Source organism: Carcharhinus amblyrhynchos, chromosome 30, assembly GCF_965287045.1.
Source record: "Carcharhinus amblyrhynchos chromosome 30, sCarAmb.v2.hapA, whole genome shotgun sequence".
NCBI classification, from domain to species: Eukaryota; Metazoa; Chordata; class Chondrichthyes; order Carcharhiniformes; family Carcharhinidae; genus Carcharhinus; species Carcharhinus amblyrhynchos.
In genome coordinates, this window is record NC_137353.1 from 20,003,570 (window position 1) to 20,018,942 (window position 15,373).

General features: G+C 45.7%; 1 protein-coding gene across 1 annotated transcript in view; it reads left to right on the forward strand.

Annotated features, from left to right (window-relative positions):
- tmem88bl (transmembrane protein 88b-like) overlaps window positions 1-14,615 on the forward strand; it is a 46,779-nt gene extending 32,164 nt beyond the window's left edge. The window contains exon 2 of the mRNA XM_080215338.1: window positions 14,346-14,615. Coding sequence (XP_080071464.1) covers window positions 14,346-14,615 — 270 coding nt within the window. The remainder of the gene's footprint in view (window positions 1-14,345) is intronic.
- The last annotated feature ends 758 nt before the right edge of the window (window positions 14,616-15,373 follow it).

Here is a 15,373-nt window from a genome sequence, read left to right on the forward strand (position 1 = left end):
GCACTGGTTTAAAAGAGGGGAGATAGATTATTCCCAGTAAAGACTAGTCAGCCCTAACATCAGTGATGTGGAAACTTTCAGTAACAATAATCCAGGCCAAAAGGAATTGGCATTTGGAAAGGTATGAACTAATACATGAAGTCATAATGGATTTCTTTAAACACATTGGGCTTTGACTACAAGTTTCATTGCAATTTCATTAAATCCCTACAGAGCAGAAGGAGGCCATTCAGACTATCAAGCCCGTACTGACAACAATCCCACTTATGCCCTTTCACGTATTTATCCTGTTAATTCACCCTGACACTAAGGGGGAATTTAGCATGGCCAATCCACCAAACCTGCACATCCTAGGATTGTGGGAGGAAACCGGAGCACCTGGAGGAAACCTATGCAGACACGGGGAGAATGTGCAAACTCCGCACAGACAGTGACCCAAGGCCAGGATTAAACCTCTGTCCCTGGCACTGTGAGGCTAACCACCGTGCCATCATTCGTCCAGTTAAGTTCTTTGATGAAGTAATGGGGAATGTTGACGAAGGTAGTGCTGTTGATGTTGCTCATGGAAACTTCTAAAAGTTCTGACAAAAGATCATCCAGACTGGAAACTTTGGCTCTAATCTCTCTCCATAGCAGCTGTCAGACCTGCTGAGATTTTCCAGCATTTTCTGTTTCCAATTCCAGCATCTGCTTTTTAATTTCTAAAAGTTATTGGACAAAGCTCCACATTGCAGACTATTGAGAAACATCAAGGTTCATGAGGTCAAAGAGAGAATGATGCAGTGATTAAAGATTGATCTAAGATACGGAAAGCAGGACAGTCCGTCATGTGGATTGAGAGCGATTGTTGATTCATTTGCCTCAGTGAGGCATCAAGAAGTCCTAGCAAAATCTCATCCATGGGAAATAGGAGGAATGTTTTCACTGCTGGAGGTTAGCTAGCACAAAGGGAGATAGTTGTTGCTGTTAGGGGCCAATCATCAGTTACCAAAAGACCATGAGACATTGGAGCAGAATTAGGCCACTCGGCCCATCGAGTCTGCTCCACCATTCAATCATGGCTGATATTTTCCTCATCCCCATTCTCCCGCCTTTTCCCCATAACCCCTGAACCCCTTATTAATCAAGAACCTATCTACCTCCGTCTTAAAAACACTCAATGACCTGGCCTCCACAGGCTACTGCGGCAAAGAGTTCCACAGATTCACTACTCTCAGGCTGAAGAAATTCCTCCTCGTCTCTATTTTATAAGATTGTCCCTTTAGCCTGAGGTTGTGCCCTCGGGTTCTAGTTTTTTCTATTAGTGAAAACATCCTCTCCATGTCCACTCTATCCAGGCCTCACCGTATACTGTAAATTTCAATAAGATCCCTCCTCATCCTGCTAAACTCCAATGAGTACAGACCCAGAGTCCTCAACCATTCCGCATACGACAAACTCTTCATTCCAGGAATCATTCCTGTGAACCTCCTCTGGACCCTTTCAAAGGCCAGCACATCCTTCCTTATATATGGGGCTCCAAACTGTTCACAATATTCCGAATGGGGTCTGACCAGAGCCTTACACAGCCTCAGAAGTACAGCCCTGCTCTTGTATTCTAGCCCTCTCCACATGAATGCTAACATTGCATTTGCCTTCCTAACTGCCAGCTGAACCTGCATGTTAATCCTAAGAGAATCTTGAACAATGATTCCCAAGTCCCTTTGTGTTTCTGATTTCCTAAGCACTTTCCCATTTAGAAAATAGTCTGTGTCTCTATTTCTCTTTCCAAAGTGCAAAACCTCACACTTTTTTATAAGCCCAGTAGTTATTGCTTCAGGTGTTCCTCAGGGATGGACCCATCAATAAACTCACCTGACGAAGGGGCAATGCTCTGAAAGCTCGTGCTGCCAATTAAACCTGTTGGACTTTAACCTGGTTTTGTGAGACTACTTACTGTGCCCATCCCAGTCCAACACCGGCATCTCATAAGAACATAAGAACATAAGAAATAGGAGCAGGAGTAGGCCATCTGGCCCTTCGAGCCTGCCCCGCCATTCAATAAGATCATGGCTGATCTGTCGTGGCTCAGTTCCACTTTCCCGCCCTCTCCCCATAACCCTTAATCCCCTCTCTTATCAAAAACCCATCAACCCGCTTCTTAAAAATATTTAGCGAGGCAGCCTCCACCACTTCAACGGGCAGAGAATTCCAGAGATTCACCACCCTTTGAGTGAAGAAGTTCCTCCTCAACTCCGTTCTGAACTGCCCCCCCTTTATCTTGAGGCTGTGCCCCCTAGTCCTACTGTCTTTTTTGAGCGGGAAGAGTCTTTCCACCTCTATCCTATCCATCCCATTCATCATCTTATACGTCTCAATGAGATCTCCCCTCATTCTTCTAAACTCTAACGAGTACAAGCCTAGTTTATCAAGCAGGCCAGGAATGGGGAATATATGTTCAGGATCATTTGGAATTCTGCAAATTTACTGCAGGGGTGGCACAGTGGTTAGCACTGATGCCTCGCAGCACCAGGAACCCGGGTTCGATTCCCGGCTTGGGTCAATGTCTGTGCAGAGTCTGCACATTCTCCCCGTGTCTGCGTGGGTTTCCTCCGGGTGTTCTGGTTTCCTCTCACAGTCCAAAAGACATGCAGGTTGGGTGGATTGGCCATGCTAAATTCTCCGTCCGTGCACCCAAACAGGCAGCGGAGTGTGGTGACTAGGTGATTTTCACAGTAACTTCATTGCAGTGGGGATGTAAGCCTACTTATGACAATAATAAATAAACTTTAAACTTCAGCTGTCCATGCCCATATGCAGCAAAATGTGGATAATTCAGGCTTGAGCTGATGAGTGGTGAGTAACGCAACAACAGGTAGGCAATGTAATCTCCAACAAATCTAATGATCCTCCCTTGACACTCAATGAATCACAATTGCTGAATCTCCCACTATTGACTTTCTGCAGGGTTATCATTAACCAAACATTTAACTGGTCTAAATGTTTCAAAACAAAAGCAAGTGGCAGACCTGCTGGGATTTTCCAGCATTTCTCTTTTTATTAGTTGTATATAGACTGTGGCTACAAGGGCAGGTCAGAGGCTGGGAATTTGCAACAAGTAAACCACCTCCTGACTCTCCAAAGACTGCCCACCATCTACAAGGCAGAAGTCAGGAATGTGATGGAATACTCTCCACTTGGCTGGATGGATGCAGCTCCAACAACACTCAAGAAGCTCCACACCATCCAGGACAAAGCAGCCCACTTAATCAACATCTCAACCACCACATTTAAACATTCACTCCATCCATTGTTGAAGCACAGTGTATACCATCTATAAGATGCACTGCGGCAACTCATCAAGGCTCCTTTTGGCAGAACCTTCCAAACCTGTGATCTTCAGCACCTAGAAAGTCAAGGGCAACAGATACACGGGAACATAAGTTAGTTCCCCTCCAAGACACACACCATCCTGATTTGGAAACATACCACTGTCGCCGAATCAAAGCCTAGAACTTAATTCATCCAGCAGAACGCACTCCTTAGTTATAGGCAATAAAATGAAACAACACTTACTCCAAACAGATAAATCAAAGAAAAAAATTTCATAAAGAAACTTCACTACTCCAATACTTGAGGTCTCTCCCTAGGCCATTCCAAGCTCTCCCCAGTTTCCAACAGGTTCTTATTTATATTTGGTCAGCTGGCCATCACGTCATTTTGTCATTGGTTACATTGTTTACTGGGTCAGCTGACCCTGACAGCTTGTTACCATTGGTCACACTACAGATCCAATGTTATCATTGGTTACATTCTAACAGAACTCTCTTCCTACCAGCACTGTGAGTGTACCAGCACTACCTGGGCTGCAGCGGTTCAAAGAAGCAGCTTGCCACCACCTTCTCAGGGGGCAATTAGGGATGGGCAATAAATATAATGTTGCCCTTGCCAGTGATGCTCATGAATGGTAAAGGCTGCTCAGGTTTCGCAAAAAGCGATACTCACTTAACTCCATTCCACTAACCATTTGTCACAAGCTTGTCCTTCTTTCAAATATTTATCCACTCCTCTTTTAAAACAATAAGAGGCTCTGCTTCTTACTTCTGGTCAAACCTCCTATCCATTGTCTTAGCGAAAAAATATTTCTTGACTTTTGTCTTCATCAGGACTGGTGTCAGGTATGAGATAGCCTAGACAAACCCCAATAATTAACTTTTGAAAAAATGATTTAAAATTCTACATTTACAATTGCATGTTTATTTTGCACAAGAAAGAAGAATATTGTCTTACTGATTGCACTTTTGCGTTCTTTTACATTCTTTGCAGGATATATATTTTGAGAAATGCACATTATAATGTGTCATATAACTCACATGACATAATACTACGGGCAGGATTTTCCAAGCCCATCTGAATCATAGCGAGTGGGACAAGAGAAGACCACACAAAGGACCTGGGGCAGGATTTTCCAGTATTGTGGCAAGTCCAGCTGGAAAACCCCACACTGTTTGTTCCTGTAACAGTTTCTGTATGATTTTATGTGCAATTTACACATTTGATCATCATTATGATAGAGTGAGCTAGATTAAATCACATTCCTTAATATTATTTACATGACTATTCCCAGTTTTGGAATAGTAGATGTACAAATTTGTCCCATAAACAGATTGAGGAATATAGTATAAAATTTTGGGAATGGATGCAATGTAAATGGAAGTATAAATGAATGTCGATCAAGGGATCTAGACCTTTCATTTCCACTGCAGAAGATTGTTTGTTTAAGATAAGTTTAAATTTATTTATTAGTGTCACAAGTAGGCTTACATTAACACTGCGATAAAGTTACTGTGAAAATCTCCTAGTTGCCACACTCCAGCACCTGTTTGGGTACACTGAGGCAGAATTTAGCATGGCCAATGCACCCTAACCAGCACGTCTATTGGAGCGTAGGAGGGAAGTGGAGCACCCAGAGGAAACCCACACAGACACGGGGAGAACACGCAGACTCCACACAGACCTGAGCTGGGAATCAAACCCAGGTCCCTGGCGCTGTGAGGCAGCAGTGCTAACCACTGTGCCACTGTGATGCCTGTTTAGGAATGTAGTTTCAGGAATAGTTCATTCAGGTTTTTTTTTGGTCTCCCTATCCCCATCAAACCTCCCTGCTGCTGGTGACTGCCTAGTTTGCCCCAGCGTTGTGGCAGCTCTGCCTTTCACATTTCCAGCGATCATTTCAAATGTATTCTCTCCCGGGGGCTGTCACTGGGCTGGTTTGAAGCATCCATCTAGCTCAGCTCCAACTGCAAAAGGAGTTGAATGCACGGACCCTACAGACCGGCTGGATAGCCTAATGCTGGGGTGGGAATCGCGATGGCCAGTCTGTAACAACAAAGCAAGTGAGGCTTGAAGATTTCCTGCAAGCTCTCAGGTCGATATGTCTTCTGAATTAATGATACCAATGGTGACTGATGTCCTGACTATGTATTGGTTTGTAATAGCAGCTCTTTACTGATGTGTCAGATTTGGGAGGATTCATCAAATTGCTGCTTCCCTGCTCTTTCTGACTATCTAGTGAGCCATTTTTTGACAATTAGCCCCAGCGCCCTGGGGGAGGGGGGTGATTTGTTCCAGTTCTGGGGTTTTAAACGCGAGTTTACTGGTTGGATTGCTTCTCACACATTGCCCCTCGATTCGCGGCACCCAACCATCCGGCAATTGCTAGTTCTGAAATCCCTGGGTGGATTCCCCATGCATGGAAATGTGACCTGGTGAACACTTCCAATCCTCATCAAGTGTCTCTTTATCTTGGAAGATTTGACAGCTTGTTAAGAGGGACTCGCTACAACTGCGTGTGGCACTGGTACAAATAATTTGTTAATCCAGATTCTATGTGGTCTCCTTTTAATTCATAGAATTTCTACAGTGCAGAAGGAGGCCATTTGGCCCATCCAGTCTGCACTGATTCTTCAAAACAGCATCACCTCCAGACCCTCTCCCTAACCCCATGCAGTTATCATAGCTAATCCGCTTAACCTACACATCATTGGACACAAAGAAGCAATTTAAAATGGCCGATCCACCTAACCTGCACATCTCTGGACTGTGGGAGGAAACCGGAGCACACCCACGCAGACACGGGGAGAACTTGCAGACTCCGCACAGACAGTGCCCCAAGGCCGGAATCGAATCCGGGTCCCTGGCGCTGTGAGGCAGCAGTGCTAACCACCGTGCCATCCCCAAATTCTGTGTGAGAAACACAGCAGTGTTATTCACTGAAGATAGCCATGATGTGAAGATGCTGGCATTGGACTGGGGTAAACACAGTAAGAAGTCTCACAACACCACGTTAGAGTCAAAGAATCATAGAACCCAACAGTGCAGAAAGAGGCCCTTCGGCCCATCGAGTCTGCACCGAACACAATCCCACCCAGGCCCTACCCCCATATCCCTACATATTATACTCACTAATCCCTCTAACCTACACATCCCTATACACTAAGGGGCAATTTTAGCATGGTCAATCAACCTAACCTGCACATCTTTGGACTGTGGGAGGAAACCAGAGTACCCAGAGGAAACCCACGCAGACACGAGGAGAATGTGCAAACTCCACACAGACAGCGACCCAAGCCAGGAATTGAACCCAGGACCCTGGAGCTGTGAAGTAGCAGTGCTAACCACTGTGCTACCATGCCACCAAGTCCAACAGGTTTATTTGGTAGCACAAGCCACTAGCTTTCAGAGCGCTGCTGTGTTGTGATAGTTCTTACCGTATTCTCTGATGAACCAGAGGATATTTCTTTCTTCCCCTCTGACTGATGTGAAGTCATGTTCCTGAGTGCTGTGGACTGAGGGTTATTGCCAGTTTACTGAGAGCAAAGCATCTTTCCAGAGGAGGACCCTGCCGCAGTTACCAGCATAATAAAGATTCCAATGTCACAATGACTCTTACTGCATCGACAGTATAATAACTCTATTCTGCTAGCAGTGTTTTACTACTTCTAAACCAGCACATCACACAAATGAAAACAGGCAGTCAACTGAACAAAGAAATCTTGTTACTGCATCGATAAAAAATGCATTCGCTCATGTTGATGGAAATGTAACCTTTCTTCTGATGAAGGGGAAGCCTTGCCAATTCGGTATGTTCTTTGTAATGGCGTATTTTTCATTGTTGGCGTATTAGGAAAATGTTTGGCATCATTTAGAGGAGATATCACTGCAGGCAAAACACACGCTCTGAATACAAACATGTGCATTGTGGGATTCTGCCAGCAAAGACAAAGAGAAGTCAAGTGGAAGGCAAGCAAAATGAAAGCCACTCATATGTTAGAAGTTAAACGGACCCACGCTTTAGCCTGTGCCAGTTCTATGCCAGATAGCGACTGAAAGTCAACGCAGCGAGATAACAGCGATATTACTGGACTACAATAGAATCATAGAGCATAAGAATAAATAGGCCATCTGGCCCCTCGAGCCTGCTCCGCCATTCAATTAAATCATGGCTGATCTTTTTGTGGACTCAGCTCCACTTACCCGCCCACTCATCATAACCCTTAATTCCTTTACTGTTCAAAAATGTATCTATCCTTGCCTTAAAAAACTTTCAATGAGGTAGCCTCAACTGCTTCACTGGGCAGGGAATTCCACAGATTCACAACCCTTTGGGTGAAGAAGTTCCTCCTCAACTTAGTCCTAAATCTGCTTCCTCTTATTTTGAGGCTATGCTCCCTAGTTCTAGTTTCACCCGCCAGTGGAAACAACTTTCCTGCTTCTATCTTATCTGTTCCCTTCATAATTTTATATGTTTCTATAAGATCTCCCCTCATTTTTCTGAATTCCAATGAGTACAGCCCCAGTCTAGTCAGTCTCTCCGCATGAACCAACCCTCTCACTCTGGAATCAACCTAGTGAATCTCCTCTGCACCCCCTCCAATGCCAGTATATCCTTTCTCAAGTAAGGAGACCAAATCTGTACACAGTACTGCAGGTGTGGCCTCACCAGCACCTTACACAGCTGCAACATAACCTCGCTGTTTTTAAACTCTATCCTTCTAGCAATGAAGGACAAAATTCCATTTGCCTTCTTAATTACCTGCTGCCCCTGCAAACCAATTCCTTGAGATTCCTGCATAAGGACACCCAGTTCCCTCTGCACAGCAGCATGCTGCAATTTTTTAACCATTTAAAATAATAGTCCATTTTGCTGTTGCATGTTAGAATCATGATAGAATCATAGAATCACAGAATCCCTAAAGTGCAGAAGGAGGTCATTTGGCCCATTGAGTCTGCACCGACCACAATCCCACCCAAGCCCTATTCCGTAATGTTACATATTTACCCTGCTATTTCCCCTGACACTAAGGGTCAATTTAGCCTGGCCAATCAACCCAACCCACACATCTTTGGAGTGTGGGAGGAACCCGGAGCACCCAGAGGAAACACACGCAGACACAAATTTGTCTTCAACACTACCATTGCCACAGCTTGCAGTATTTTTTCAGTGTGTTAAACGGGCCATTACAAAATTAATACACAATGAATAATGTGCCGATTAAACCAATTATTCTGCATCAGAGGCAATTAAACCAAACCAACCACTTATTTCGGGTAATTAATTTGATTCCTGCCTCAAACTTCATTCTCTATCACTGACACCATCCCTCCCTCCAACAACAGCCTGAGGCTGAACCAGATTGTTCAGGGGTGGTACAGTTGTTAGCACTGCTGCCTCACAGCGCCAGGGGCCCGGGTTCAATATCGGCCTCGGGTCACTGTCTGTGTGGAGTTTGCACATTCTCCCCATGTCTAGGTGGGTTTCCTCCTGGATGCTCCGGTTCCAAAGACATGTGGGTTAAGTGGATTGGCTGTGATAAATTGCCACTTAGTGTCGGGGTAAATGTATGGGGATCGGGTCTGGGTGGGATTGTGTCGGTGCAGACTTGATGGGCCGAATGGTCTCCTTCTGCACTGTAGGATTCTTCATCTATGTCAATCTTCCTACAATATTTTATGCTGAGGTGAACTCCCACGGACATATCCATGTCATCACCAAGACCACCTTTTTTCACCTCTGTAATATGCGCCAATTTTGCCACTGCCTCAGTTCATTTGCCATTGAAACCCTCATCGCTGCCTCTCTTATTTCTAGACTAGACTATTCCATTGCATTCCTGTCCGGCCTCCCATCTTCTAGAAACTTAAGCTTGTCAAGATCTCTGCTGCCTGTATCCGAACTCACACCAGATCCTGTTTACCCATCACCCCTGTGCCTGCCAGCCTATGCTGGTTCCCAGTTAAACAATGTCTCGATTTGATAATTCTCATCACTGGGTGGGATTTTCTGGCCCTTCCTGCCGCAGGACTGGAAAATCTGGTTGGCTGGAAGATCTTCCAGTCCTGCCGAAGGCAGCCTCCGGTGGTGGTGGGACTAATGAGCCATGCAAATTGCTATGGATGTCAGAAGATCCTACTAGTGACCAATGGCTAGCGGGAAAGCTTGCCAGGTTTGGATGGGGGAGGGAGAATTTCCACCATTCTTTTCAAATTTGATTTGATTTATTATTGTCACATGTATTGGGATACAATGAAAAGTATTGTTTCTTCCGCGCTCTACAGACAAAGCATACCATTTATAGAGTACATCAGGGAGAGGGAAAGTTGAGGGTGCAGAATATAATGTTGCTGTTGCAGAGAAAGATCAACTTAACATATGGTAGGCCCAAAGTCTGATGGCAGCAAGGAAGAAGCTGTTCTTGAGTCAGTTGGGTATGTGTTCCCAAACAAATTCCTTCTTGACATTTCCCCTCCTTACCTCTGTAATTTCCTTCAGCCCCCAACACTCTACAACCCTCCAAGGCTGAGTTTATAAACACTCCACCATTGCTGGCCCTGTTTAAAGCCTCAATCCTAAGCTCTGGAATTTGTTACCGAAAGTCTTTCTGCCTCCTTAACTCTCTTGCCGCTTTTAAGAAGCTTCTTAAAACCTTTTGATCACCAGCCCATAATATCTCCCGAGGTCGCTCGGTGACATATTTTGTTTGCTAACATTCTTGTGAAGTGCCTCGTGATGTTTTACCACATAAAAGGTGCTACATAAATACAAACTGCTACCATCCCAATGCACCTAACCCGCACATCTTTTGGACTGTGGGAGCACCCGGAGGAAACTCAGGCAGACACAGGGGAAATGTGCAAAGTCCACACAGGCAGTGACCCAAGCCAGGAATCAAACCCAGGTCCCTGGCACTGTGAGACAGCAGTGCTAACCACTGTGCCACTGTGCCACCGTGGAGGGCTGTCTTCATCCCAACCCACCCTGTGAAGCTCCAGCAGAGCCTCTGCCGTTTATCGTCATTCCCAGCCTGTGGTAATAACAACATGGTGTCAAAACCTTTAACTGTCCAAAAGGCAGCCAAAAATAGATTAGACTCTTATCCCAAGGTCTACTGCATCAATTCAGCTGTTTGTATAGACTAATATATGGTAATAATTGCAAATGAACATTTACAAAAAATGTATGATAGAGTGAAGGTGGAACCTCGAGTCAGAGAGACATGGCCATGTCTCTGCTTTATCTATTCATGCTGATGGAGCTGTCCAGAGATGGACATTTGACTGTCACGTGTGGCCTCTGAGTCAGAATGGAGTTCAAACAACACAGCAGCAGATAATCTAGGTTGTCTTCATCACAGAATCCCGACAGTGCAGAAGAGACTATTTGGCCCATCAAGTTTGCACATCAGAGCATCTTACCCAGGCCGCCCCACATCACTGCAATCCACCACATTCACAGTAAGAAGTCTCACAACACCAGTACAACAGGTTTATTTGGGAGCAAACGCCACAAGCTTTTGAAGCTCTGCCCCTTCGTCAGGTGAGTGGGGAGTTCTGATCACAAACAGGGCATATAAAGGCACACATTCAGTTTACAGAATACTGATTAGAATGTGAGTCTTTACATGTGTTAAACGTGCAGAAAATGTGAGTGGAGACAGCATTATCACATTCACCATGGCTAATCCAAATAATTTACACATCATGGGACATTAAGGGGCAATTTAGCATTGTCTATCACCTAACCTGCACATCATTGGACTGTGGGAGGAAACCGGAGCACCCGGAGGAAACCCATGCAGAGACAAGGAGAAGGTGCAAACTCCACGCAGTGACTCAAGCCAGGAATTGAACCCAGGTCCCTGGCGCTGTGAAGCAGCAGTGTTAACCACTGTGGACCGTGATCCTCAGCAAAACCTCCTGTACTCAGCCCAACAGAATAGCTGTAGTCTGGCCTCAAGGGTGGAGATATAATTTCACCTGTCCACACAGCCTCTCTGAGTGAGTAGATATCCCCTTCCTCCCCCTCCACTCCTCACTCAACTCCTCTCCCTGCACGGTGCCTGGTCTCCGGTGTCCCACACAATTGGCTGATCTTCAGCTGTGAGTGTAGGATGGTGGGTGTTAACAACAGGGGACATCAGTGCGGCGCCTGACCCTGTCCCCATGGAATGCCCACACATGTTCATTTTCAGCAAGAATAATTGGATTGTGATTGAAAGCAGCAACGCTGGAGCTTTGAATCTTAATGTTGTTGTCGTTGCGGACTCCCTGTGCTGATAAATGTGTGTTCACACTCATTATTAACGTGTGAACCTTAATGCTTGTTTGTTCTATTTTGGGGAAGCTTTATTTGTTGTCAGCGTGGCTTCCCTCAGCACAAATATCTTGCCAGCACACAATCCTTTTTCAATACCTGTTGACATATTTAAAATTAACATTCTGGGACTATAAGATTTTGCATTGCACTGTGTACAGCTTTTATCCAGATAGACCTATCCGTCCTCTGGTGCGCCTGATCCGAATGTTGATGCCAAAATTTGATGTCGTTTTGAGAATAGTTTTGTTTTTTATTCATTCATCGCTGGCTGGCCAGCATTTATTGCCCATCCCTAGTTGCCCTTGAGAAGGTGGTAGTGAGCTGCCTTCTTGAATCACTGCAGACTATGTTCTGTGGGTTGACCCACAATGTCGTTAGGGAGGGAATTCCAGGATTTTGACTCAGAGAAGGAGCGACGATATATTTCCAAGTCAGGATGGTGAGTGGCTTGGAGGGGAACTTGCAGATCGTGGTGTTCCCAGATACCCGCTGCCCTTGTCCTTCTAGATGGAAGTGGTAGTGGGTTTGGAAGGTGCTGTCTAAGGATCTTTGGTGAATTGCTGCAGTGTATCTTGTAGATAGTACACACTGCTGCTACTGTGAATGCTGCAAACTGTGCAGAGTATGTCTACCGCCCCCCCCCCCCCCACAATGAAGCCAGATGTGGGGTAACACATTCTGGACCTGTGAAATATTTCTTGCACAGGAAATCTGCACTTATCAAAGAGATGGAGCAAGGGTCAAGGTGGAGACTGCTGTGAGAATCTCACAGTGAACTAAAACCATCTGTTGATCTGTGAAAGAAAACACTAATAAGAGTGGGATTTGCTGGCCGCATTCGCCCAAAAACCAGAAAATCCCACCCGAGATCAACGGACGTTTGTACGATTCCCCGTCCCGCCCACTATGATTCCCGTGGTGGACGGGATGGGAAAATTCCACATTAAGTCGGTGGGATTTGGAAGATCGCCAACATTACAACCCTGTTCAAAATCCGGGGGAAGGACGAATCGCTAATCCACAATGTCAGAAAAGGAAAAATTGCTAGAATCTGGGTGGGATTTTCCAGCTCCTCCCGCCAGCTGGATCTTCCAGCCCTGCCAAAGGTGAGTCCCTGTGGAGGTTCCCCAGTGGCTGGACGAGTGAGCCACTCAAAACACCAGCCCCCTGTCATCAGGAACAGAGGGGGAATTTTCTCCAATTCCAAGGGAAAACTGGAGGTGTTCTCGCTGTTTTTTTTGATGAGGTAAGTAATGGTAAATTACAGCACACTGTACAATATAGAGACCACAATGTGAATCTCACCACTGGGGCGAGGGTGGGAGGAGGGTGGAGCCTCAGCACACTCATAAAACCCGCTACTGAGCTCTAGGAACACTATTGTGCAGGCATGCCTATCTCCAAGTGTACTGTGTACACCGTGTGTGCAATATACACTGTACACTGTGTGTACAGTATACTGTGTACACTGTGGGCACAGTATATTGTGTACACTGTGGGTACAGCATACTGTGTACACTGTGGGTACAGTATATTGTGTACACTGTGGGTACAGTATACTGTGTACACTGTGGGTACAGTATACTGTGTACACTGTGGGTACAGTATACTGTGTACACTGTGGGTACAGTATACTGTGTACACTGTGGGTACAGTATATTGTGTACACTGTGGGTACAGCATACTGTGTACACTGTGGGTACAGTATATTGTGTACACTGTGGGTACAGTATACTGTGTACACTGTGGGTACAGTATACTGTGTACACTGTGGGTACAGTATATTGTGTACACTGTGGGTACAGCATACTGTGTACACTGTGGGTACAGTATATTGTGTACACTGTGGGTACAGTATACTGTGTACACTGTGGGTACAGTATACTGTGTACACTGTGGGTACAGTATATTGTGTACACTGTGGGTACAGTATACTGTGTACACTGTGGGTACAGTATACTGTGTACACTGTGGGTACAGTATATTGTGTACACTGTGGGTACAGTATACTGTGTACACTGTGGGTACAGTATACTGTGTACACTGTGGGTACAGTATACTGTGTACACTGTGCCACCGTCACCCACCCCATCCCACACCATGGACATTATCCCCCCAGTATTCGCAGCCCTGAACATCATGTGCGCCCCCCTCACCACCACCACCAACCCCCTCTCCATTGCGGCCCCGGCTGACCATCCCCTTCCCCCTTCTGGGCGCAAGGTTGATTTCGCTGGCAGAATGGGGCCGGCAAGATCACGAGAGCTGAGCAATCAGGCGCGATCCCGATTTTCCACCTCTTACCCCATCTTCCCGGCTTGTGACGCTGAATGACTGCTGTGGCGAGCCTGCAGATCCCACCCAGAGTATGTGAGTAAAAGTCAGGGGATGGAGGGCGAGATTTTAACTCATTGGAAATCCACCCACTTCCACTGTTAAAATCAGACCCAGATATTCCAAAGATAAAATTGCCATAACCAATAAAAAGCTGGCAGAGCAGACACAGTCTTCCTATCCCTAAAATTTAACAAAAATCTTTAACAAAACTTTTTAAGGGTCAGTGAGCGATATGGATTGAGGTTTAAGATTGTTCACGATCTCCCTTTTAATAACATTCATAGAAAGCGTGTTAGTAGAATTTCCGATGAGTAAATGACACACAATAATCATTGTGAGTTCAGAGTCATACTTGTTTTGTATTTGTCTGCAGGTCCTTCATTCCAATGCCTATTACTGCAAAACGATCCTCGATGATAACAGTTCCTCGGCCCTCATCATTCTGGGCTTTGTCCTGATGTCGCCTCTGATTGTGATCGCCATGGTGACCTACTGCAGCCTGGCACGCCGTTTGCGCCTCTTCCTTTGCTTCGTGCCCTATTCCCGAGCCACCTACAAAGGCATGAAGTGGAGTGGGCTTGGCTACGCCAGCGGCTGCTGCAATGGGAAAGAGTGGGACAGCAATCTGAAGGCTTGGGTCTGATGGATGTTTTTTGGGGTGATCCGAATGTGCTGCAGGATCTTACTGTGTCTGTGTAATCATCACCTGCCTTGCTGCGCTGTGAAACCATTGACATTTCAGTGCTAAAATCTAAAGAGTGATTCCTGGAGAAATGGCCCCCTCCCCATCGTTTATCGAGGGAAAGGACAGGTGGATGCCTTGGTTTGGGGGCTTTTATCAGAATTAGGTCATTACTTCAATGTAAAAAGTGCCAAGTTTATTTATTAGTCACGAGTAAGCTTACATTCACATTGCAATACACTTTACTGTGAAAATCCCCTAGTCGCCACACTCTGGCCCCCATTCAGGTACACTGAGGCAGAATTTACCATGGCTAATGCATCTAACCAGAATGTCTGTCGGACTGTGGGGGGAAACCGGAGCACCCGGATGAAACCCACGCAGACACAGGGAGAATGTGCAAACTCCACACAGACAGTGGCCCAAACTGGGAACCGAACCCAGGTCCCTGATGCTGTGAGGCAGCAATGCTAACCCACTGTGCCACCAGTGAGAAGGCAGTGGAATGACACTAAGTCATGATGCTTGTTTGGCGAGCTAGTGCAGACACGATGAGCTGCATAGCCTCCCTCTGTGGTGTCACAATACAATAAAATCATGATTCTAAACTGTAGGGTGTTTCCAACAATGACAGCCTCTCCCCCCAACCCCCCACCACTTCTCAATCCTATCATTCTAAATAGGGATATATTTATTGCAGCCTCTTTGAAGGAGACCAG